At 52.2% G+C, this 25079-nt stretch overlaps 9 protein-coding genes across 9 annotated transcripts; 6 read left to right on the forward strand and 3 right to left on the reverse strand.

The window, feature by feature from the left end:
- Positions 1–113: 113 nt before the first annotated feature.
- A1O9_03555 (uncharacterized protein) lies at positions 114–1013 on the reverse strand (the record flags this gene model as incomplete). The annotated part of the gene is made up of 2 exons (XM_013409119.1): positions 114–442; positions 617–1013. The coding sequence occupies 2 exons, from the start codon at positions 1011–1013 to the stop codon at positions 114–116; spliced, it is 726 nt and encodes a 241-aa protein (XP_013264573.1).
- A 1566-nt stretch (positions 1014–2579) lies between these two features.
- On the forward strand, positions 2580–3371 carry A1O9_03556 (uncharacterized protein; the record flags this gene model as incomplete). Its single annotated transcript, XM_013409120.1, has 1 exon — positions 2580–3371. The coding sequence occupies one exon, from the start codon at positions 2580–2582 to the stop codon at positions 3369–3371; it is 792 nt and encodes a 263-aa protein (XP_013264574.1).
- A 932-nt stretch (positions 3372–4303) lies between these two features.
- A1O9_03557 (5-methyltetrahydropteroyltriglutamate-homocysteine methyltransferase) lies at positions 4304–6735 on the forward strand (the record flags this gene model as incomplete). Its single annotated transcript, XM_013409121.1, has 3 exons — positions 4304–4314; positions 4369–4708; positions 4762–6735. 3 exons carry the CDS (start codon positions 4304–4306, stop codon positions 6733–6735), a joined length of 2325 nt encoding a protein of 774 aa, XP_013264575.1.
- Positions 6736–8706: 1971 nt separating this feature from the next.
- Positions 8707–10823, forward strand: A1O9_03558 (uncharacterized protein; the record flags this gene model as incomplete). The annotated part of the gene is made up of 5 exons (XM_013409122.1): positions 8707–8770; positions 8829–9393; positions 9444–9822; positions 9897–10029; positions 10156–10823. 5 exons carry the CDS (start codon positions 8707–8709, stop codon positions 10821–10823), a joined length of 1809 nt encoding a protein of 602 aa, XP_013264576.1.
- Positions 10824–12048: 1225 nt separating this feature from the next.
- Positions 12049–13254, forward strand: A1O9_03559 (uncharacterized protein; the record flags this gene model as incomplete). The annotated part of the gene is made up of 2 exons (XM_013409123.1): positions 12049–12078; positions 12148–13254. 2 exons carry the CDS (start codon positions 12049–12051, stop codon positions 13252–13254), a joined length of 1137 nt encoding a protein of 378 aa, XP_013264577.1.
- Positions 13255–13484: 230 nt separating this feature from the next.
- Positions 13485–14393, reverse strand: A1O9_03560 (uncharacterized protein; the record flags this gene model as incomplete). The annotated part of the gene is made up of 1 exon (XM_013409124.1): positions 13485–14393. One exon carries the CDS (start codon positions 14391–14393, stop codon positions 13485–13487), a length of 909 nt encoding a protein of 302 aa, XP_013264578.1.
- A 529-nt stretch (positions 14394–14922) lies between these two features.
- A1O9_03561 (uncharacterized protein) lies at positions 14923–17501 on the reverse strand (the record flags this gene model as incomplete). The annotated part of the gene is made up of 2 exons (XM_013409125.1): positions 14923–16659; positions 16707–17501. 2 exons carry the CDS (start codon positions 17499–17501, stop codon positions 14923–14925), a joined length of 2532 nt encoding a protein of 843 aa, XP_013264579.1.
- A 2822-nt stretch (positions 17502–20323) lies between these two features.
- Positions 20324–22110, forward strand: A1O9_03562 (uncharacterized protein; the record flags this gene model as incomplete). The annotated part of the gene is made up of 3 exons (XM_013409126.1): positions 20324–20484; positions 20549–21744; positions 21803–22110. 3 exons carry the CDS (start codon positions 20324–20326, stop codon positions 22108–22110), a joined length of 1665 nt encoding a protein of 554 aa, XP_013264580.1.
- A 943-nt stretch (positions 22111–23053) lies between these two features.
- On the forward strand, positions 23054–24877 carry A1O9_03563 (uncharacterized protein; the record flags this gene model as incomplete). The annotated part of the gene is made up of 1 exon (XM_013409127.1): positions 23054–24877. One exon carries the CDS (start codon positions 23054–23056, stop codon positions 24875–24877), a length of 1824 nt encoding a protein of 607 aa, XP_013264581.1.
- Positions 24878–25079: the final 202 nt, after the last annotated feature.

The following is a 25079-nucleotide window of genomic DNA, read 5'->3' on the forward strand; positions in this document are numbered from 1 at the left end:
GGATTGTATCTAGTACCTCTCCGGCTTATGTCACAACGCCCCAACATGCTTCCATGAACATAGCTACAAGACGGGCACACTCCGGTCTCTGTGCCTTTGCCCCTCGTGCCTACTCATCTATATCCATGGTAGATATTCTGTGATTCGAATGGGTGTTTGTAAGCGACTGGACCCATCGGGACGTGCTGGGATGGTGCCCGCGCTATATAGGATGGAGACCCATGAACAGAAACAGCCCTTTTGTTTTTCAACATGCGATAAGAAAACCAGACACCAATGCTCGTGGCGATGAAGCCGCATACACCCACAATAATGCCCACCAGTTCGGAGGTCGAGAGGAATGGCGTGGATTTGTTGCTCGAGGAGCTCGACGTGGATGATGTCGAGGCGGGTGGTGGTGGGTTGGTCTGCAAAGGACCATTTGTCTTGCTGGAGGCCGTTCCTACGGATGGTAAATGCTAGTCAGTCTTTAGTTTTAAGGAATAGCGGGTGTGTCTGTCATCAGAGTTTCCCAAGGTGGTGTCTCAATCAATCATAATGATGACTTCATACAGCCATTCAATACGACTTTGGGAAACACGGGTCAAAGTTAGAAAGGCAAATCACGTCCACATACCCGAATTGCCTTGCGTGGCAGTAGTCTCCACTGCACGGTTGAACCCGGCAGCTGTGCAGTAGCTGTCGTAGATACTGACGGCACTGCTTACATCAATCGTGTTTCTCGAACAATACTCGTAGACACAGCTCTGGATGAAGGCGTCTGCATCGTCCTGAAGATCTGCGCGGCAGAAGCAGTCGTTTTCAATCGGATCGACTGCGCAATCCAGAGCATCGGCAAGCCGATCAGGTCCCCCACCGCTTGCAAATCCGACGTAAAAGCATTGTGTCGCGCAGCTCCGCTGTGATTGATATGCGGGGAGGTTGGTCAGTGTGACTGTTACAGCCGATATATGTTGCACCAGAGCAAGAGCGAGGATGGGCAAGAAGGTTGTCCTGGTAGCTCTCGCCGACATTGTGGCGATATCCAAATCCCCTCCTAATGCAAGTACAGTATTAGAATCGAGAAGGAGTTGAACGAACGGTCATTGTTGCAGCTGGCCGGAGTCAACCAGCTGTCCTAGGTAGGGAGGCCGTTCCCATCATGACCAGCATTGTGAGCAAGGACTAGGGTAGAATGCATGCCGCCATTTCCTACCGCAAGTATAGCACCAGATGAGAGGGACGTTTCACTTGGTATGGATTTGCGCAATGACTGGTTCATCGACTGGGCAAGGAATCGAGTCGAGCAGGGTGGGTGGGCCAGTTGTACTCGGGACGAATTACACAGAGGACTACTGGCCGAGGGGAGAAAGTTGATCTCGACTGAAAGTTGACGACCTGGCAGGCTGTTACATACCCCTGGTTCGGTAGACACCCTGGACCCGAATACGAGGATGCCAGGATTGCGCATGTCTCGTATATCGTCTGTGTACCTGAGTATCAACTGTGCTCCGTAGTAACGAAGCGATCACAAAGGTTTGTAATGAAGCTTTCAAACCCGTGCTTGGCCTAAGCGGCGCGAAACGATCAACGCAGTCCTGAGTCGCCGAGACTGAGCAATCGAATGAGAAGACGATGAAAAGAGTGTGTTGATCGCCAAGAGAACGAGGCGCTGGGGGCCATGAATGATGGCGCGAAGTAGCTAATGCAGATGGAATCCGAAGCAAGCAGGAGAGGCGACTCGTTAACGATTGGTACTCTGATGGGTGCTGGATGTACCCTTGCTGTCCAGTCCAGACGGTAATCGAGGAGCATGTGGTCCATAAGTTGAGCTTACCTAGGCAGTTGGTGACTCCAGTCTTGGATGTGTCTCCCCATGGTAGGCCTATATATAAGGGGAGCCTCAATCCTAGGTTGTACATAGTGCCAGTTCGCGGGGAATGCCTACCTACCTACAACCATGAGGTGCACCTGGTATACCTGAGTGTGCAGTCTACAGCACCTCATACTGCTGATACTACTCCTGGAGGGTCTGAATGTGCCTGACTCTGATCACATTTTCTGGATTTGTGGTGCGAGAGTTCACAAGTCGGATATTGAGGGCCAAACCTCTTCTCTTTCGTCATGACCCAACTGAAGCGGCAGCCTAACTGATCTAGGGCTCTAGGCCAGTTGCCGAACGGATTAGCGTGCTTCTTGATTGGCCCAGTGCGTTTGTTGATGGGGTGCTTATTTGATTAGCCTCTCTCCGATACTAACTCCCCGCCCTCCTCCCATGGTCTTGTCCTGTTACCACGTTCTTACCGCTTCTCGAGCAGCTCAATCACTCACTTCAAGTCACTTCGATATAGAATCCGAGGCCGCATGGTTTGATGTGACTGCCTCTCTCTCAACATGACAGATCTCATTCAGCAGCTTTTCCCTCCTACACCACGAGCATTCCACCTGCTGTTCAACTTTTTCCGGGTATTCCCACTGGTAAGTACCCTAAAGTGTGGAGGTACTCAAGTACCTTTGTACACATTCTCCCTCTGATCTCTCAGCTGATTTGACGGCAGCTCTCTCTGTTACAATGGACGCCGCTCCAGAACTTCCAAGCCATGGGAAAGACTTCTTCCACATCAAGACTCAATCTTCCAGGGAGATATGCATGGGCCGCAGCTGAGTCAATTGGGCCTTTCAACCTAACTTACATCCTCTGCACGCTGCCGTCTAAATTGAAGCCATCTCTCCATTCCTCCTCGAGCATCTTCGGCACTGGACTTCCTGTGCAGAGCGAGATCCTGGGATGTCTGTATCTCTTACACTATCTGAACCGTGCAGTTGTGTCTCCATTGTTCCTAGCCCCGAGCATGTCTCCAATTCATCCAATTGTTTCTGCATTGATGAGCATCTTTCAGTTCGTCAATTCCAGTAATATCGCCTGTTGGCTTACCTACACGGTGGCCTCGGCAGACTTCCGACAGCAACCTCTGATTTCGTTTGGCTCAGTGGTGGGGATAGCACTATTCCTTGGTGGGCTCGTCGGCAATATCAAGGCGGAAACAAAGCTGTTCGAGCTGCGGAAGGGTGCGGCTAAACGCAAGGCTAGATCTGAAGGCAAAGCGGAAGTCACTTACGACAAAGTCTACGTGATTCCTCCTGTAGAGGGTATGTTCAGAACCATCTTGTTTCCACACTACGTTCTGGAGTGGCTCGAATGGATTGGATTCTGGATTCTGGGAGGATCCTGGGGGCTAGGATATGGCTATTCGAGTCCAGCATTGTGGTTTGTCCTGGTGGAAATCGCAACCATGCTTCCAAGGGCGGGGTCAGGGCGCCAGTGGTATGAGCAGAAGTTTGGGAAACGAGCGGTGGCTGGCAGGGCCGGAGCGATTCCAGGCTTGCTGTGACCGTTCAAGCTGTGCTTTGGTTGGCTCCGGAGAGTTTTGCTGACTCTGGTGGGAATTGTACCATAGCAGAATCCGAGTCACGTAAGAATTTGGGTCGAATCAAGAGATGAATACCAAACACAGATGTGGTGCAAGCCTCGAGCAACATTCCAACCAGAGCAAACAATTACATCAGCGTTTGCTTCCTCCGGAAAGAGGCAGGTAAACACCAGTAAATGTACAACGTCGGACGAGGTACCAGTTTTATCTCTCCGGCAGTCAAGCCGAAGTCGTCCTTCGCGTGAGGATTTCTGTGATGCAGGAACAAACACTGGGGGCAAGCTGAAAAGTGAGCCAGATTTGCCAATGAGGCCGCTATGAAGGTTGTAATAGGCGATGCTTCGGCGACACGCAGGGCCCCGAGGTTCCCCAGAGGCCGAGGGCCACCCGACGACTATCAAACCTACCTGGGTCCTGCAGCGTATGGGCTAGCACGGCTTAACTAGACAATACCGGGACCTGAAAGCTTGGAGGGGCTAAAGCACAAGTTTGGAGGGGCAGGCCGCCATGGTCCAGCAGCCAGCAGCCCTCAACCATCAACCGCCAAGGACAACCAATTCGGGGTCGGAAGTGCGAGGAGAGCCACCACTGGGCAACACCATGCAATGCAATGCAATTATTATCTAGTCAGTTTACTGCATCCTCCGTGCACGCCATTTCCATCCCAGATAAAATTTCCAAAGTCTGCGTCTGTCCGTCCACGCCCCTCCATCCTCCATCCTCCATCCTTCAACCTCGCTTTGATACCTCTCACCGCTTGTCACACTTTCTCTCCCCATTTCACTGCAATTCTCTTCGAATTTCCCTTTATCTTCCTCCCCCTTCTTCTTCACCCACTTGTATAACCTCATCCTGCGTTCCCGTCCGAGACTTGTCACCGGACTTTCCACAAGATGGTCCAATCGTGAGTCATTCCCTACGCTGACGCTGTCGAGATTGTTATTGACTTCCTCTCCAGATCCATCCTCGGTTTCCCTCGCATTGGGCCGAACCGTGAGCTCAAGAAAGCAACCGAAGCATACTGGGCTGGCAAACTCTCACAAGATGACCTTCTCAAGGAGGGAAAGAGATTGAGACTGGAGCATTGGAAGATCCAGAAGGCTGCGGGTATCGACATTATCCCAAGCAATGACTTTGCATTTTACGACCAAGTCTTGAGCCAGATCCAGCTCTTTGGGGTTGTCCCCGAGCGATACACCAAGTATAACTTGGACCCCATTGATGAATACTTCGCCATGGGCCGAGGTCTCCAGAGACCAGCTGCCGATGGAAAGTCTGCAGTCGACGTGCCTGCCTTGGTGAGATCCTACACTGGCGGTTTTATGGTGTTGTATTGACCGAACATATCTAGGAAATGGTGAAATGGTTTGACTCCAACTACCACTACGTCAAGCCAACTCTCCAGGACAACCAAGTGTTCAAACTTGCTTCCAACCCCAAACCCGTCGTCGAATTCCTCGAAGCAAAAGAGGCAGGCATCACAACCCGCCCCGTCCTTCTTGGCCCAGTTTCCTTCCTCCACCTTGGCAAGGCTGATCGTGGCCAATCCATTGATCCTATCTCTGCCCTGGACAAGCTCCTGCCCCTCTATGAGGATCTACTCAAACAACTGAAAGATGCTGGTGCTGAAACTGTCCAAATTGACGAGCCCATCTTGGTTTTTGACCTACCAGCCAAGGTCAAGGCCGCCTTCAAGCCCGCATACGAGAAGCTCGGCTCGCTTGGATCTAACGGCCCAAAGATCGTTCTTGCGACGTACTTTGGAGATATTGTCCACAACATCGACGTGCTTGAGGCCGTGAAAAACCTCTACGCCATCCACGTCGACCTGGTTCGTAACCCAGAGCAGCTCGAAACCGTCATCTCGGCATTGGGCCCGCAACAAGTCCTCTCAGCCGGTGTTGTTGATGGACGGAACATCTGGAAGACAAACTTCAAACGCGCTATCGAAACCGTCGAGTCTGCCATTCAGAAGTTGGGCAAGGAGAGAGTCATTGTTGCCAGTTCCAGCTCTCTTCTACATACTCCCCATACCCTCACCAGCGAGAAGTATCTTGACCCCGAGATTGCCGACTGGTTCAGCTTTGCCCACGAGAAAACCGTGGAAATTGCTACCATTGCAAAGGCTGTGACCGAAGGACCCGCGTCAGTCCGAGATGCTCTCGAGGCCAATGCCAAGTCCATGCAAGCTCGTGCCTCGTCCAAGCGTACAAATGATCAAGCTGTCAAAGAGAGACAAAGTAATGTGACACCCGAGATGCACAATCGCAAGTCTGAATTCCCTGCTCGTATTGCCGCCCAGCAGAAGCGACTCGACTTGCCATTGTTCCCTACCACGACTATTGGCTCATTCCCACAGACCAAGGAGATCCGGATTCAACGTAGCAAATTCACCAAGGGCGAAATCACTGCTGAGGAATATGAAAAGTTCATCGAGAAGGAGATTCAAGATGTCGTCAAGATCCAGGACGAACTGGGTCTCGATGTGTATGTCCATGGCGAACCCGAGCGTAATGACATGGTGCAATACTTCGGTGAACGTCTCAACGGCTACGCATTCACCACCAACGGATGGGTGCAATCATATGGTTCTCGATGTGTGCGACCCCCGATTGTCGTTGGTGATATCTCGCGACCCGCTCCAATGACTGTCAAGGAATCCAAGTATGCAGCATCCATCTCGAAGAAGCCAATGAAGGGTATGCTCACCGGCCCCATCACTTGCTTGAGATGGTCGTTTCCTCGTGATGATGTTCACCAGTCGGTTCAAGCTCAGCAACTTGCCCTTGCTCTTCGGGACGAGGTTGTTGATCTGGAGAAGGCTGGTGTCTACGTCATCCAAGTCGATGAGCCAGCGCTCCGTGAAGGTCTCCCCCTCCGGACAGGCAAGGAGCGCACCAACTATTTGAAGTGGGCGGTTGATTCGTTCCGCCTTTCAACAGCGGGAGTCGAGGATGGCACCCAGATTCACAGTCACTTCTGCTACTCGGAATTCCAGGACTTCTTCTATGCCATCGCAGCACTAGATGCCGATGTGTTATCGATCGAGAACAGCAAGTCTGACGCCAAGCTGCTCAAGGTCTTTGTGGACGAGGCATACCCTCGCCACATTGGACCCGGCGTTTACGATATTCACTCACCTCGTGTTCCTTCGGAGCAAGAGATACACGACCGAATCCAGGAAATGTTGGCATTTTTGAAGCCTGAGCAGTTGTGGATTGATCCCGACTGCGGCCTCAAGACCCGACAATGGAAGGAAACCAAGGCTGCCTTGACCAACATGGTCAACGCGGCCAAGAGTTTCCGTGCTCAGTATGTTAAGTAATTTGTGGATTACTGAAAACAATTTCAGGGGGTTCGAAGTGCTTCTTATCAATCAACCTGATAGGAGCCGCGGCGCATGGTTATAGGCATGGGTGGGGGAACGAATTGATGAAAGAAAAGTGATTTTTCAACATGATACCACGATAGCATGGGAGGGCTGGCAAAAGTCGATCTTAACATCGGCGTTACTTGCTGGCTCCAAAACAGAGAGACGGCGGTGATGATGATGACCCAGGGGACAAAAAGGCATCGATAGGGCTGTCAGGCTTCAGAGCCAGGTGTTTCAACAAACAACACAGATTTGCTAGAGTCTGGATTTCAGGCTTGTTTAAATATAGAAGATATGCAGTCTTCAGATAGATAATTATCAAAGCATTCTCAACGCCAACGCACCGTCAATGAGTGCTTCTCCGACTGAAATCACATTCGTATTGCACGATCGGCACCTGTTGCAGCGCTCGCCGTCATGGTTTGGTCAACAAGGCACACGGATAAAACATGCTCGATTGCTAAGGATTAGCAACTTGGATTCGTGGCGTGGCGGGCTTGCGTGGACCCGGATCCACAGAGAGGAGTGATTACTCCGTCCGAGATATAGCTAGCTATTCATGAACCAGGCGGACTCAGCCACAGACTACTTGTACGAGGTAGGGCAGCCAGGCCATTCATTATCAGGAGAACCTTTGTTCGCCTAGTTAGGTTTTGGAGGTCTTTTTGACTCTGGAGCCTTGCGTGGTCCGCCTGACCAACGACAGGGCTAGTCTTTACGACAAGCGAATTCCCAGTTTTAGTGCTCGTCGTTAGTCTCTTGCTGCGAGGCGTTGCCACGCGGATAAGTTTTCGTTGGTCAACCGCCCTGAGCGGCCATAGGGATGGATTGGCCTCCCTGGAAAAGAATCACAGAAGAACGGGGTGCGCGTGTAGATCACAGAAATCCCAGAAACAGTTGCTCGTCAAGGCCCCTTGCGGGGTGTGGCTTGTGCTTAGATTGGTGACCACCCGCATGTCTCGGTAATGGTGGCTGGTGTGAGGTGCCATTGTGGCAATTATGGCGCAGGAGAGCGATTCAATAGAGAGTAACTCGGACAGAATACTATCCGTGCTCATCAACAAAGGCTCGTCTGGGTTGGGAAGGGCATCTTTTCTTGATTTGAGTAGTCATCGACCGCCGTTAGCTCAATATCCCCTGCCTCCAGCCTCAAAGAAAGAGTCAGAACCCATCATGTTCGTGCTGATGGACAGGGGCAATGCCTAGGTATGCTCAAGAGGGCGCGGCTCACGTGGAGGGCAGAGGGCAGAGGGCAGAGGCTATTTGTGGGTGGGAGGGGCAGGGCAAATTCCGTGGTGTCTGACACCATTTTAAGCCGGAGAGGTCACGAGTGGCCCCCCATCTGTCCGCAAGTGTCCCCCCATTGCTTGTCAGTCAGACGAAACGACTTTTTTCCCTCGCTTAAGGCGTCGTCATACTGTTTGCTCCCCTGAGTCCCTCGTACGAGTACTTCTCACCAACCAAGGCACCCCGGTTTCTTGACTAAGAATTTCATAGCCTCAGCCATCCTCTAAAGTCGTTCAGATCCCATGCCCTGACGAACTGCCTTTTTGCCTTTCCTTTCGCCAGGCTCCTTCCACCAACCAAATCTTCGCACGCGCACCCACCAAATATCCCTCCCTCTCCATCCAAGCCTTCATCTCCATCTCTCATTCATCGTAACGTACAACCGATTCTTCTTGGTCCTCGTCATCCCTCTTAGCCGCCCTCCACTCTGCACACTGGCTTTGCCCTACCAAGCACTGTGTTGAATTTAGACAAAAGAGCCCGGCCCCTGTTGAGAGCGCGCCTGGCGCTGTCCTCCTTGCAAGGCACCCGTCCTCGTGTAACCGACTCCCCGTACTACGCTCAATTTTCTTACATATCAGCTGCCTGTTTCGCCTCTCCACCTTTCTTTCTGTAGCTACTCGTACAACTGCCACCATGGACAATAACCTGAGACGGAAAGATACAACCAAGGGCCCTCCGCTGCGCATCTTGTCTTTGGGTGAGTTAGCGACTGCATGCGCTTTGACAACGAACTTTCCACTGACAAGTCTTTGCAGATGGTGGTGGAGTTCGCGGATACTCCATGCTCCTAATCCTTCAAGAGTTGATGCACAGGTTATACGTCGAATCCGAAGGAAAACCTCCTAGCAGAGATGCAACCCCGAAACCATGCGACTACTTCGACTTGATTGGTGGCACTGGGACCGGTGGCCTCATCGCTATCATGCTGGGGCGATTGCGCCTGGATCTCGAGACTTGCATGGATGTCTATGTTAAGATGACGAGAAGAGTGTTCGAAACCGATAAAACCTTTGCTGGCATTCCCTATAAGCACACTCTGTTCAAGGCTTCGAAACTCGAGGAAGCCATCCGGGAATGTGTCTCTGCGCACACCATCTACGAAGACGAGGGATACGATGGCAGAGGCCGAGAATTCCAAGATTTGACCAGTCCAATCAGTGCTACCAGCTCTGTAGCAGTCCGCCGATCGATGAGTATTAGAAGTACAAATTCGGTCTCAAGCCCCGCCACTCTCCGGAATTCCATTATCTCGCCCAATTTTCCCGGGTTCGGGAATCCTAACGCCACCCTCTACGACGGACGCGAAAACCGAACCAAGACGTAGGTCCTGCTTTCATTGCGTGGTCAATTTCTCAGGCTAACAATAACAGGGCCGTGACAGCCGTCTATAGGGGCACCAATCCCCGAACTGGTTCATCGATTCTTTTGCGAAGTTACGATTCGAGGAGAGAGCCCGCACCCGAGTTTAATTGCACCATCTGGCAAGCCGGTCGAGCAACATGTGCCACTCAACTCGCATTCAAGCCAATCCAGATTGGCCAAACCGTCTTCAGCGACGAAGGTGCAGGAAAGTACAATCCAGTCGCTCAGATCCTGGAGGAAGCAGGGAATGAATGGCCAGCACGCGAAGTCGGTGTTTTCATCAGCGTTGGCACGGGCAAGCGTCCAGCCAATTCCTCCATTCCTGACCATGAATGGTGGGAGGGCTTCCTCGGAGGCTCTGTGGGCACCTTTGCGGAAGGTCGAAGGGTAGGCTCAATCTCCCTACTTGTATAGCTGTTGGATTTGGACGGGGGAATGCTGACGGCATACAACTTGTGCAGAAACTCATCCAAAAAATCGAGGACTGCGAAACGGAGCACCAACGGATGCTCAAAACCGAGCTGACAAGACGTGGTGTGCCAGCCGAGAACTACTTTCGACTAAATGTCGACACAGGTCTCGCAAATCAAGTTGGTAAGTTTTTCACTGCCGGGTTCAACCTCTAGATTGCTGGGCTAGTGCTCTGCGCCCTCGCCGCCCCACTTGAAGCCTTGGATCGTGAGTTTCTCAAAATCATACTTTGTTAACACAACCTTGCAGGGACAAATGAATGGGCTGCCCTCAACGTTGTTACCACCAACACCAGAAAATACCTACAAAAAGCCGATGTTCAGGAAATGCTGAAAGAAGGGGCTCTTAAAATGGCCAGAATCGAACTCATGAAGAGACGACAAGATCGCCGTGCGATAGCAGAGAGCCACAGTCGTGACTCCAGCTGGGGATATCGCGAGTCCGAGAGTCTAAACGTGCCCGCATCCCCCTTGGCCCCTGTACATCCAGGGGCTGTCGAACTTCCCGCCGAGGACAACAGTCAACTCACTCCCACTTCGAGACAGAGAATTCCCGGAAATCCACCCTATCCGTTCGAGGGCACGGCAGCAATCCAAGATAAATTCTCCGTCGTTTCGAGCGAGTCAAATTCATCCAGAGTGTCCAGCAACAATCTCCCATACCGATTTGGAGATGCCGACAAGTTCACGTATCAGCCGCCCTCGAACTCAGCGTACAATCCTGCCGAACCACCACCCCGACCTCCAAAGACGCCCATAAACGAACCTGCCCAGATGCGTCCTGCGCTGCGGCCCTCACCAGGCAGAACGAATGGTGCCCAACAACAAAGGCCTCCATATCCTGATTATGACGAACTTCCTCCGCCACCACTCGTTTCCAAATTGAGAAAGCCAGAATTTATTCCGCGGTCAGCGTGAGCCAACTTTTTTGGAACCACGAGACAAGAGAGGGGGAAAGCCCAAAGCAAAAACACACAATATTAAGCGGAGCGCATGATTGGGGCTTCCATTTTCCACCACCTGATAATTAATGATGATGATGATGATGATGATGATGATTGCATGATTTGAATGACTTGTCTTGCATATGGCATATATATACCCACATTGGTTTGTCAAGAGCAATCGGAACACGAGAAAGATAGCACAGTCACTGCTAGAAATGGTTGGTTGGATCATTGGATTGGAGGAAGGGAGGTCAAAGCTATGGCAAAGTGCTACTTACAAGTACTAATTCACATTGGACGCGATAATCTGTTCAAACACAATACAGCACCAGGTGGTTGGTTTGGACTATATCTAGGAACATTAGGGCTTTCCATAGTGATTCAACCAAGTCGCGGTTAATAAGAGTTCACTCAGTATTCAATTGTATCATTAAGATTGGAAGTTTATAATGCGACGAAACTATGACGGTGATAATGCCAATGTAAATTCTCCCGTCAGCTCCACTCCCTCTCCCGGCTCCTACGAGGCGACTGCCGACTTCCCCCACTGAGTAAGCAGATATTTCGCTGTTCAGAAGGCTCGCGAGACCACTGGTGTGGGTTGTCACGGTTCCGCTGCAGGAGGGAGGCGAGGGGTGGGCGGGCCCCGCCGTTCTGTTCGACTGTGCATTGGAAAGGCGTGGATGCGGGGGTCCCTCGGGTTCTGAGAGGACTCCGAGGAGGGAGGAAAGGGAGGGGGCGATGGGGGTCCGAGCGGTGACAAATTGTAGGCATTCCATTTCATACTCGTATGTATCTCCTATGTCTGTCGACTCGACTATGCAGGTATGTACTTATCTAGAGACAGGTGCTCGATAGACTAGATTTCTGTAATATCTCACCCCGAGAGGAACAGCAAGGAGAAGCAGGTCTTCATCATCATTATTATCACAGCCACCACCTTTATCGTAGTTTGGAGCGATCAGAATCTACAGTATCACGAGTTGCGAGACTTACAACATCCTAGGGCCCGAGTCTTTACGGAATACAAACTGAAGGATTGCTCAATTGCTTTCCACACGAACCAGCCGCTGCAGCGCAATACCTGTGAAGATCCTACGGGAGTGTGACAAGACGACGACGCGGGACTCTTGCCTAAGGCCAAGAACGAGGGTAACGGAAGATCTCTCCTTTTACCAACGGCAAATCAGCTCAAGATGGCGGAGGACGGGTTGAGCGTGAAAGCGGTAATACATGACATTTCCAGAGTCGAGGTGATCGAAACGAAGGCTTGCTGACTTTCTTCTCCTATCAAGATCTACACCTATCCGATCAAGTCGGTTCGAGGCATCTCCCTCCCCAGTTTCTCGGCCATGTACACGGGCTTCCCGCACGATCGGCAGTTTATGCTGTACTCGGTTGCCAAAGATAAGAACATGCACATAGCTGAATTCACCGAGATGTGTCTGTTCACCACCGCTTTCGCGGACGACCCATCGTCAGCGTCACCGAGCAAAGTGATCGTCACGTACACCAAGGACCATGCTTTCGATAAGCCAGACCAGATGGTCAAGGATGATCCCTTGGAGATTGATCTCGCTCCGGATACCCAGGGGCTCGACACGTTCGAAGTCACCATGCATTCCAGTCCAACAACATGCCATGACATGGGTGCCAAATACAATGACTGGTTTAGTGAACGATTTGGCCATCAGGTAAAACTCTTATATATCGGTGAGAACCGGCGGAAGATTCTCGGGAATATGCCGCCGTCGGTCGCGGGCAAACAGCGCGATGAATTGAACCAGACAGCCGGGACCGCACGGTCGGGAGGCTCTTGGTTGAGCAGCATCGCTTCAGCCACGAGTAGCGTGGTAGGGACACTGCTGGGAACGCAGCAGTACGACGGGGAAGATCATGGACTTTCCTTCGCAGATGTGGCGCCGTATCTCGTCATCAGCACCAAGAGTTGGGAGGACGCCCAGAGAAGACTTCCTGAGGGTGAAGTCATGGACATCTCCAAGTTCCGTCCCAACATCATTGTGCAAGGGGCCAAAGACGAGTATGAAGAGGATTACTGGGCCGAGCTGCAAATCGGGGATCAGGATCCAGGAGCCAAGTTCGTCTTGACGCAGAATTGTGCGCGGTGCAACAGTCTGAACGTAGACTACAACACCGGCAAGGTTGCCGAAAGCGAGGCCGGCAAGATCCTCAAGAAACTCAGCTCCGACCGTAGGGTAGATCCAGGGGCAAAGTGGAGTCCGGTCTTTGGTAGATACGGGTTCTTAGCAAAGGTTCCAGAGGGAAAGAATGCGGCGGAAGTCAAAGTCGGCGACCAGGTGAGGGTGGTGCGGCGGAACGATACAAGGACTCACTTTGGTATTTATGATTTCCCCCTTCCAAACCAAGACTTGCTGTGCTGATTATGTCGTCTAGAATGGCCAAAGCTCAGTACCAAATGATACGTCACATCCCAGGTCGTGAAACTTGTTTCTTGCTGTGTATTTCTTAACTGTTGGATCGGCTACACTGTCTCATTGGTGGCTTTCGCATATGGATATAGAACCGTCTATTATTTTTGTACACTGATGCCCATACTGTGTCCTGGACCAACCGATGCTCGTAATTCATCCTTGTTCATACCTCTAGTTCTTCATGATCTATGCTCGTCTCGTCCATTCGTGGGCTTGAACGCAGTTTTCACGCTTCGTTGGCCATGTCCAGCGACCTTCGTGTTGAGATTTTCCGGAACATACCTCGATTCGGGCAGTCGAATGCCTCTCTCGATGCTGCCAAGTACCCACTGAGCCGTCACGTACTTGATACCTTTGCCTCTAACAGCAGTGACTTCTTTGTTGATCTTCCCTGAAGCAAGGCCGCCACCGCAAGTACCGCCGACAATGACATGGGTGACGGACTTGCGGGCCAAAGCCAAAGCCGAATTTCCCCCATGCTGGACGAACAGTTGCTTGATCCTGTGGTCAGAGACCAGAGGAGCTGTCGATCCGTTGAGATACATTGTTAATCCACGGAAGATCTGTGGTGGCTGTTTTGCATTTGTGACGAGGGGTTCCGAGGCCATTTCTGCATCGGTCTGTTGTGTTTCGGCGCCCGGAAGCGAAGTTTCAGGAATAGTCTCGCTCGGATATCCGTCCGATTGTGAGCCACGTCTTTGTCTCTTCAACAGGGCCTTCTCCTTGCCCTTTGAATCAACGGGTCGCTTTTTCCTGCTAGTCATAGTCATAAGACCTCGAATATCCTGCCATCCCTTTTCGCGCAGGTCCGGAGCGCCTTTCTCCCAATCGCCATTTTGCTTTCTCCCGTCATCTCCGAAGTCGACACTTCCGGCTCCCACGAGATCCGAGATATGAGTAAGGCCTCCACGGCCACTTCGATCTCCCAGTTGATGAGATAGCTTGTTCATCCGTGAGTCTCGCCATGATATGCTTCCTAAGAGACGATTTTCGGCGCGCTGGTGGCCGGTGGAGGAGGAGTTAAAGGGATCAAAGATGTCTCGAGTTGGCAAAGGAGCTCGTAGGATGGGAGGGTCATGGGTAGGCATGTCGCAATGATGTCGGCCTGGCTACAGCAAGAGATGGATGAGCCATTTACCAGAGAGACCGAAGTCACGGACCTGCGGTGTTGGATCAGTCAACGTTGTTCACGTGCAAAGTCTCGTGCTGCCGGGCGACTAGATGAGAATGACGCGAAGAAACACGTTTTCACGTGACGACTGGATCACGTGACCCAAGCCCCGATCATGGGACGCTGACATATGGAGGAGTACTATACTGACAGTAAATAAGATAAATACTATACTAAATGTTCTTAATACCTCCACCTTCAAGAGTTGCATCTGACTGTCGCTTCGTTGCCATCTATTTACAATACCACCTACAACATCCTGGCCGCAAATGCTGGAATCACATCTGTATCAAAACGCTGGTAACTAGTTGTGGTCGTGATCGTGGTCGTGGTCGCTGTCTATCCATTATCTCGTTCTGTCGTGCATATTTTGTAAGCCTCCGAAAGCCAACATTCCTACCTTAATGTACAGTATGCTTTTGCAGATCCGTTTGTCCAAGTTCGGATCAATTCCCGCTGTCTTTTTCGGCTGGCATCCAGCTTTGCCTTCGCCCGGTCGCTCTTAATCTCCTCTCCTCCCTCTCCCTTTTGCTCTGTTCTTCGAAACGCTTTCGACTGAATGCATGATCTTCGTTCCTTTCATCTCGAGGATCCGTCTTTTCTCTTACGCTCTGGGCTTGAGCTGGGCGATCCTCTATGCCTCTCTGATGAAAGCCATGGGTGGTCTTGATGGCTTGTGTCGGCAATTGGCTCGTCGACGAACTCGGGAAATGGTCCAATGCTGCTGTTGTGGCTCCCCCTTGTGTCGGCCCTTCTCCAACCACGATCTTGGGAGTGGATTTCGTCAATTGGTCGCTGGGATTGGGTGTATTCGTAGTGGCCAACGGACCCGCTTGGTAGACCCTCGGAGGGCTGGGCCTGCGTCTCGTACTTGGATTGGAGGGTGTGGTAAGGATCGTCTTTTCGTTCGACGAGTTCGTCATCTGCCACGCGTTATCCTCGTCAGACATTGATTGAGAAAACTGTGCTGCGGGCTGCGGGTAGTGATAAAAATCATCAACACTCGCAAGAGAGCCCGTGGGTGAATGTGAAGTCACATGAAGTGGGGAGGTGGATGGGTATGTGCGCTCGGGGGAATGGAACGGTTCATGCTGGAGCAATGCAAGATGGGAATCACCCTTGACAAGTCCTAGTCTCTCCTCCTCGGTAGCATTCTTCATTGCCTTCTTCTCATGAGTAGAACTGCTGGTTCGACTTCGCAGACGTGTTCGGTCGCCCGAGCCCTCTGCTTCTGGTGTACGTGAGTTCGGTCGGAGAAAGTTGGTGAAGGAGAATTGTCTGCGGGCCTCTTGCGGTGGTTTCAAGTTCGGCGATGGTGCAGGCCTTGCTGGCAAGGGTTTGGACCGCGGCGATGGCTGTGTTCCCAATCTTCCATATTGAACATCTTGGGCTTTTCTTTCTCCCGGGGCAAGTCCATAAATGCGCTCTTGTGCATCTTCCAGGCTACCGGGGCCGTAGGGAGCAATTGGCGACACTGCATTGGATGCGTGAATTTTGATCTCACTTAGGGCCACCGGGTAGACAGGGCTTGGGACCGAATGATCACCGGTCCCGTCATGATCAGAGCCGTGGGCGTGCCTTGCGGTTTGGGCGCGATTCCGGAGATTCTCGAAAAAGCCAGGAGTGACTTCGGTATGGTTGTCGTCCTGGTCTGGGAAGTGTGACATCCCCAGGGGAGGATGTATTGTTCTTCGTCGCACCACTGGGGATGCGCCTGGCTCACCGATGACAGTCTTTCTCCGTCGAAGGCCATCCCATTCAACAATCTCATTCTCACGAACTGGTTCGAGATGGTCTTTCATCGTGTCGTCTCTCAACCGTCGAGCCTCCTCTTGTTCCATCTTTTGCCGCGAAACGGAAATCCTTCTGATCAAGGCAGCGGTGCCGCGTATGGCATCTGCCTTTGGTTCTGTTTCTGGTTGTTCAACCTCGGCGATCTCTCTCACCTGATCGAGATCACCTTTGAAGACGGCTGCATCGGGGACGTCCTTGGCCGATTTCGACATCTGCAAGAGAATTACACCAGTGCAGATTTGCAGGAAACCCATGATGACCGTGGTGATGGTGACGGCGGTACCCTTGAAGCCTCGAAAGAGAATCGCCGAGGTGACGATGGTTGCCGAGGTGAAGAAGACGTAGTAGGTAGGAGTGACGAGGGCGGCGTTGAAGAGGTTGAGGGCTTTCTAGCAGGTGTTAGAGCCGAGATACCAATTGAATAGGGAAGGCTTACATTGAGGTAGATGATCTCGGTCAGGAGTGTTGCGACGACAAAGACGAGAAGGACATAGAGGAACCACTGATTGAACTGAGCCTTGCCGCCGGCTTGAGCGACGACGGCGCTGCCCAGGCCCTGGGTGGCGACCACACTGAGGCCACCAATAAAGCTGCAAATGCTGAGATATACCAGCATGCTCTTCTTTCCATACCTTGGACCGGCCCACAGGGCGATGAATGTACAGGCAACGATGACCACACCAGCATAACTCAGGAAGCCCGGAGCAATGACGAAGCCCTTCATCTCTTGGATATCGGCCACTGCACTCTGCTCTGGGGCGTTGAGTACGATGACGATGCTCCCAATGATGCAATTTAGACAGCCGACCTTGCCCACAAAACTCAGGCGTTCTTTGAGGAAAATGGCGGACAGGATGGTGGTGACGACGACGCTCAGGGCACCTAGAGGAGTGACGAGGATGGCATCGACAAAGGCATATGCTACGAAATTGCAGATTTCGCCAATTATCATCAGGGTCATGCCGCCCCACCAGTATGCGTTTTTCAAGTAGCCATAGCCTTCGCCGGCCTCTTCGTTGTATTTGGCGTTGGCTTTGAGGAGGCCGACCTTCTTGAGGACGAAAGAAATGCCGATGAAGACTCCGGAGGCAACGGCGAGAGAGAGCCCGACGGCTTTGAATGCAGGTGGCCGCTCGACGGCTGTGCTGGAGGACGAAGACGTGGAATTGGTCTCGTTGCGGGCCACAAGAGTGTGCGCAACAGCCCAGAGCTGTGGCTGAACGGCGTCCATGAGGACGGGGGAGGTGTTCAGGATTTGTCCTCGTAGAGAACGCCGCGAGCGCGGAGGAGAGGGCCTAGGGATTCTGTGCCATACGGCGTGCGAGGGCGAGAAAGGGGCTGATGTTGTTGCCTTGGATGCTGCAGACTTGGGCAGCGACTGCTGCTTCTCTCAAAGACACGTCGTGGTCGTGGTCGTTGTGGTCGTTGTGGACGGGTTGAATTCGGTCGATGAGATGGGCGGGGCGGATGGACACACTCGGGCCGGAAGAGTGCTGGAGACTGATAGGGGGAGGAATATAGAAAACAGTACCAAATGCAGCTGTAAAGCACCGTGCTGAATACCAACTCGTATGTGATGCGGCTGCAGCTGCAATGGAAAACACGATGGGATGTGAGAGAGATAGAACTGGAGAAACGGGCTCTGGATGCGATGCTGCATTTCCTTCACTGACGCAGCTGTGGCTTGCTTAGCGCGTGGAACGCACGGGCTGGTAGGCTAAACGTGCCAGCCAGCGCCTAAGATTGGTGGGGTGGCCAGTCGAGTTGCAGGGATTGTGCCCTGAAGCAGCGCCCGGACCAGGGAAGGCCAGGCTCGAGGCCAGCGATAATTGGAGGCGAACCTCCTGGAGGGGCCGGGACCTGAGGACGCCCACGGACACCACAAGGTCGTTGCGTTGCTGGGGACCAAACACCCCCACTCTCCCCTGTAACGCCAGGCCAGTCACTTCTTAGCTGCGTCCTAAGCACCTTTTAGGCACTCCCCACCGTTATCGATACTCGCCCGGGAGATCTCGAGTGACCGTGGTCAGATTGGGAGCCAGGCTGATGAAAAAGAGAACAGTAGCAATAGACAGTTCACTTCTGATCGAGAATGGACGAGCAGACCAGCTACGAATAAGTAAGTAATGATACCTACCCAGGTGCCCAGGATAGCAAACAGTTTGCTGCGGGATTCCACTTGAGACCGTGGGTACCACCGAGGACCACATCCCCATTGCGCCTCTTCCTGCAACATTCCATCCCCGTGGTCTCTGGCCTCAGCTGAGTCGTAGCAATCGCGTCATCTCAGGGCAGTGTGCAGGATCATGGATCTTCTAAACGGTCTCAGTTGCAGCGCACAGCCCACCGCGCACAGCCGAAAAGTGGCCAACATGGCGGCTGGTCGTATTGGTGGCATCTTGTCCCCTCGTTTCAGGCTCACGTCGAGAGATCTTCTTTCGGTGTCTCATCTGGCGGAGTCTGTTCCTGCACCTCCTGAAGGAATCCTGGATGTGGATATGGATGGATTATGGACTCTCTCACTTCTCCTGCATGTTGCATCCTTCCATCCTGGCTATATCGAGTACCATTGTCCGTGCTCGTTGCCGAATCTCTGAGGCTCTTTTTCTAGAACCGTGTTTATGGCCGTGCCAGGCATGAGCACTCTTGCACGTGCATCCTCGTAAACTCTCGAGTCTTGAGTCTCGAATGAAACCTTCGAAATGCTTGTGTAGGCTTGGGCCGATTCTTAGTATAGGCACAAGACTCTCTCTCTCTCTCCATGCAGCGTGAAACGGCAAGCCGTTTCTTGTAGTTCTTGGCCGCAGATATCACTACATCCAGTAGTACGGGGTACTCGCAACCACTCGTGGATTCTGATCCGTAGGAATGTAACAGATGCGGATGATCATGCCATGCTGCCAGTCCTGGTAATTCGTGTTTATCACCACTTCGACTTGGTTCTGTTGATATCCTATGTAATCATCATCTGATGCGATCTCCCTGAAGACAGGGCTTGGACCGTCATTTGGCAACTGGGTGGGGAGGATCTAGGCCGGCTCAGTTCACAGCAGAGAGATAAGAGATTACTCAAGCTCAAGGGAGGCATGGAGAAGATACAGACTCGGTCTCTGCCCCGAATACTCTACACCCACAGTACGGAGTACTCGTAAAGCTTTCTACGGAATTTACAGTAATAGGTTCCCCAGCAGCCCTTCTTCGCCACGTGTTTCTTCAACCTCGTGGACTCTTGGCATCAGATGAGGCCTGGGGAAGGTTGATTCGTGCGAAGCATACGAGGGACCCTATATCCTATATCATAATATCGCTGAGGGAGACTCGACTGGTTGCCGGTTACTATTAATCGTTGCAGATCCCCAGATCTCCAGCTCTCCAGTTCCTAGTCCTCTTGTCCCAACAAGTGGCTGTCCTGTAGCGCTAACCGAGTCCACGCTTCTCTTCGACAATTCCTCCGTCCCTCCCCCTGGCGACAGGGTTTGATGGTGTCAAACCTATTCGTAGGATAGATTTTCATTCCTCCATCCCAGAGAGTGGCACGCTCGTGACATCCTCTGTGCCGTATTGGACGGAGCCCCTTGCACTGATAAGGTTGGAAACTCACAACGGTCTTCTCGCCAATCATCGCCAGCTGCCTTCGGTTGATTCGATAACACCTAGTTGAGCAGAATTGAAGATCTCTGACCTCCCACCTTCCTAAGTCGAGTTGGTTTCTGATTGATTTTGCTCTCGTGGGGGGGAGGGGGGGCGCTGTCCCGGCCCCCGTTGAGGCATTCGTAAACCGCCTTGGGATGATAGAGTGCGAAGGACGCACCGCGACTCGGTACTTACTCTTACATGGGTAGTGAGCTCTCGTTACCGAGCTCCAATTACTGCAGCATCCAATTGCGAGGTAGGTTTGGGGAGGTATGATTGTGCTATCTGGCTCGCTTATTGCGATGAAAACATGGAGGGTAGAACGGAATCTTTTAAATCACGTCGCTCTCCTCTTTCCCCTCCCAGGCTACAGATACAACAACCTAGCCACTACCACCGGCTTCTTTCTAGTCCATCAAAATGACAGCACCTAGAAAGGGCTCGGTAACTGTTGTCGATGAGAACGCGGTTGGAGTGACTTCTGTCTTTGCTAAGAGGGGGGAACATGCTGTTCTTGAGGAGGGCGCCTCGGCCGATGAGGTGACACTTGGTGCTTTGGGCTATAAACAGGAGTTTAAAAGGTACCGTTCGTCATGATGCCCATAGATGTCTTGCAGCCTGACGGAGCTTAACGACTTACTGTAGAGACTTCACAATCTGGGAGTCCTTCTCAGTGTCTTTTTCAGTTCTCGGTCTCCTGCCCTCCATCGCCTCCACCATCGGATACAGCCTGGGCTATTCAGGTACTGGTGGTGCGATCTGGGGTTGGCTCATCGCTGCCCTTTGTATCCAGGCCACTGCCTTTACAATGGCTGAGCTCTGCTCGAGCATGCCGACTGCAGGCGGATTGTACTACGCTTCGGCCGTGTTAGCACCTGAAGGCTGGGGTCCTTTGGCGTCTTGGTTCGTTGGGTGGTCCAATTTCTGCGGTTTCGTGACCGGACCCTGCTCAGTCAACTACGCGCTCGCTGCCATGCTGGTGACAGCCGGTAGTATCGCAGACCCCGATTATGTGCCCGAGACATGGCATATTTATCTCACCTTGCTCCTCCTTCTCTTCATTGACGGTGTCGTCACAATGCAATCGACCTGGTTCATTGGATGGGTCAACAAGGTCGGAACCGTCATCAACCTTCTTGTAGTGTTCATATTCCTGATCTGGTTTCCTGTTGGATCCATCAACCGACCAAAGACGAATGACTCACACGCAGTCTGGACCGAATTTGACAATGGCACGGAATGGCCAATCGGATATGCAACAATCATGGGATTTTTGACAACAATATGGACCATGTCAGGTTATGACGCGCCCTTCCACTTGTCAGAAGAGTGTAGTAATGCAAATATTGCTTCCCCTAGAGCAATCGTCATGACTGCGCAATTTGGTCTTTGGCTGGGATGGGCTATAATCTTCGTCATTGTTTATACCGTCAAGGACATCCCAGACGTCGTTGCGGGGGCTTATGGCCAACCATTCGGGAGTCTATGTCTGCAAGTCCTGGGTCAGAACGCAGGCCTCGCCATGTTTTCGCTGAATATCATTGCTCAGTGGTTCGTTGGCGAAGGCTGCACAATCACAGCGACCCGCGTGGTTTTTGCCTACTCTCGGGACGGAGCAATCCCTGGTTCTAGATGGTGGAGCCAGGTGCATCCCAAGACAAAGACTCCAGTATACGCGACCTGGGGGGTTCTGTGCGTTTCGGCATTGCTCGGCTTGCTGATGTTTGCGAGCCCTGTGGCGATTGGAGCAGTGTTTAGCATCGGCGCCATTGCGCAGTATACGGCCTTTACTGTGCCGGTTGCTTTGAAGCTTTTCTTCGACCACGGCAGGTTCAAACCAGGTAAGACGATAGCCGGTCCCCTTCCTGAAATATGACAGCTGATCGTATTACGCACCAGGTCCCTGGAATTTGGGACGTTGGTCGAAGCCGCTGGGCGCCATCGCGTGCGCTTGGTGGTGTCTCATCGTCCCCGCGCTTTGCTTCCCAGCGGTCAAAGGTGCCGATTTAACCCCACTGACAATGAACTGGACTTGCTTGATATACGGCGGTGCCATGTTTTTGGCCCTTTCATGGTACGCCATCAGTGGTAGAAAATGGTTCAACGGGCCAAGGATCAATGTGGCAATAGTCCACGAAGGCGTCGAGGCGCCCCAAAGTCCATCTACCCCGGAAGAGGACGACGCTGACAAGGAAAAGAAGACGTAAGCCGTGATGCTGAAGACCGGATGTGGATGATGGAGTGCTTGAGGTGCCAGTAGGATTACTGCTTGACACGTCTTGAAGCACTGGGCCAAGAATTCTTTGGCGTGTATGAAGAGTCTTTACGTAGTTTCAAGTACTCCGTACTGTACTTAAGCTACGAGTACATACGTAGACCCATGAGAGTACCCGATGTTAGCATCGCTCTGAACCTGTTGGCCCCGCGCGAGCGCGAGATGCTCCTAGTTTGCTGCTGGAGCTTTCTCGAACACCCAATGTGGCTCTGGGTTAGTGGCTCTTGGGGGTGGCCAGTCCCGACTCTCAGTGCGAAAGACTTTCTTTCCATGGCTTCTTCGCAGCATCCCATGTGCTTTGGGAGGCCGAGGCCTGTCAAGGGTGGTCCGTGGGCGTTGGCGTTGGCCTTACCAAGATCCCTTCTGCCCCGTCCCCGTGTTGTTTGGGTGATGACGTGCCCCAGATTCTGACTTGCTGGTTGGTTCGCCAGGCGTAGGCGTGTGATCGATATTGAGAGCACCGAGGACATTCTAGGCCCCAGGCCCCCCTCCCACGAGTAAACTTCCGACCGACCCTAGACAAACCATTCATTCATTAGCCTAGCAGTTAGTTCAAAGTAAGATGTAGCCATTGACGAGACGGGGTTGATATCTCCGATGCCGGGTTTTCAGCATCCAACAACACTGCTTCCTCTCTTGATTTTCTTCCATGTCAGGCCTGAAACGCCGTAGAAGGCACACCAAACTGGCACGCAATGCGGCACGGGCTCCCCAGGCATCGAGAAGGGTAATTGCCTGCTTGGTAGTAATACTCGTGTCCCCTCTTTTCTACGCACCGATTCATGTATCTCCTGATATTGCGCATCAGCTATTCTCATGACATGATCGCTGCAGCAAAGGCCAATCAGGGACTTCTTTGAAACCCGACTGTTACCATGCCTGAATCGCTACTTTGGATCAATAAAGATGTCGCCTCAGAAGTGTTGTCGCGAAGTTCCAAAGCCGAAACCAGGCAAATTCGGAAGCATGTCCAACATGAGCGTCAATTGAAAGCCAAAGCTGCCCAGGAGGTCACTGGGAAACCCGTCAGTCCACCAAGAAGGACTAGCCGTAGCGACAAGAGTATGCCACTCTCTGAGCATGCTCTGAATGCACTTCCTACCCGGCAGCGGGGCCTGCGGCTTGATACCAATCTCAAGGATGACGACCAGTCTGAAGAATATCGCTCGTATCAGCTGGCATCATTATCAGCATCGCTCTCCCCGACAAGCCAATCCGGCAGAGTACTACAGACCATTAGTTCTTTCCCAGGCCTTGACACCGCGGAAATACGCAGCCTGGCCTTTTTCTGCCACCGGACTGCGCCCGAATGGTCTGGTTGGCGCGATGCTTCCTTCTGGAACAAACTCATTCTTCAGGCTTGTCATCTGAATCGATCTATACTACACGGGGTAGTTGCCCTCGGCGCGGTACATGAATCGTCTGAGATTGACGGAGAATCAGATGAAAGGTCCAACTTACAAGACATGGCACTGCACCAGAGTAGTAAGGCGACCAGGCTGGCTGTCGAAACTGCCGTTTCGGAAATCTCGACTCTGATCTCCTGCATTATATTCATTTGCATGCAAAATCTACAGGACAGCCACACCGCATATCAGCTGCTAAAGACGGGCCACAGCCTCATCACTGACATCGATCGTCGCTTACTCGTAGGGGACTTGGTTCTATCTGATAGCGAGAAAACAGTCTTGAACAATTTTCTCAGACCAATTATCGAGCGTTTGCGAATGAGATTTTGCTGCATTGTTGACGTCCCTTCTGCGCTCGCCATAAGTGCAGCGTTGAAGAAGAGCAAGATTGAGATCCAGCTGCCCTTGCCTACAATCCCGACTCTCTTTACTAGCCTCCTGGAAGCCCGCAACAATCTAGAGTCCATCATTGAGTGGGCTCAAGAGAATGTGGAACCTTCAACATTGGCCTCAGATGGTGAATCACAGGTCCAAGTCCTTCTCTCTACCTGGATTGCCGCTCTTGACAGAACTGGCGCATCCACTCTGGAACGCTACGACGCCCTTATCAGCTCGAAGAAGCTTTTGAAATCCGCGGCCCTTGTGGCCTCGATTTTATTCGATACATTGGGGACTCATTCCGAATGTCGCTACGACGAGCACGTCGACAAGTTTGCAGAGATCATCCAACTTTACGAAGTCGCAATCGGAGACCATTTCCGGACTCCAAGGAGAGTTTCGTTTGGTATCGACTCAGGCGTGATTGATACATTGGTCTTCGTGGCTGGGAGGTGTCGAGACCCAACCATCCGTCGTGCAGCAATCAATCTCCTCAACCAGACGAATAGGATGGAGGGTGATCTGCAAGGCACGACTGGAAGTACGATTCTTTCCAAACTGATAGAACTCGAGGAAGCAGGACTGGTTGTTTCGTCTGCAAGCGATGTCCCCGAAACCCAACGCTTGCGCATCTGGGAGGACCATCAATACTGGGACAAGGGTGAAATTCAGATCTTTTTCGTCTACTGGCCATATGAGCCGTCTTTGGGGGCAGAGATCAAGCAGGTCAGCGTCCAGCTGCCCATGAAGGCTTTACGAGGTCCAAAGGAGCTGGCCTCTCCGAACAGCCCCATTGCGCATTTGCCGAATGTGAAGTATGGTCGCGGCGTCGGGGCATTTCTGGATGAGAGCACTCAGAGCTATCACCAAATCACATTGTCGTCGTTTTTCATGCCGATGCCGAGGCTATGAGCAACATTGCCAGAATGACAGTTGGTTCAGGGATATCTGAAGACTGCTCCAACAGACGGTTCGCCATGCCATGCGATGGCCACCTGGGTTATGAGACTGCCCAATATGAATATGTGCGCGCGCCCATTCGCGTCTGGCTGATTGAAGATGCCTCGCCCGAAAATGCGCGGGCAAGACTTGAGTGTGCTGTCACTCGTTTCAA

The sequence above is a fragment of the Exophiala aquamarina genome (genome assembly GCF_000709125.1).
Source record: "Exophiala aquamarina CBS 119918 chromosome Unknown aczIA-supercont1.2, whole genome shotgun sequence".
NCBI classification, from domain to species: Eukaryota; Fungi; Ascomycota; class Eurotiomycetes; order Chaetothyriales; family Herpotrichiellaceae; genus Exophiala; species Exophiala aquamarina.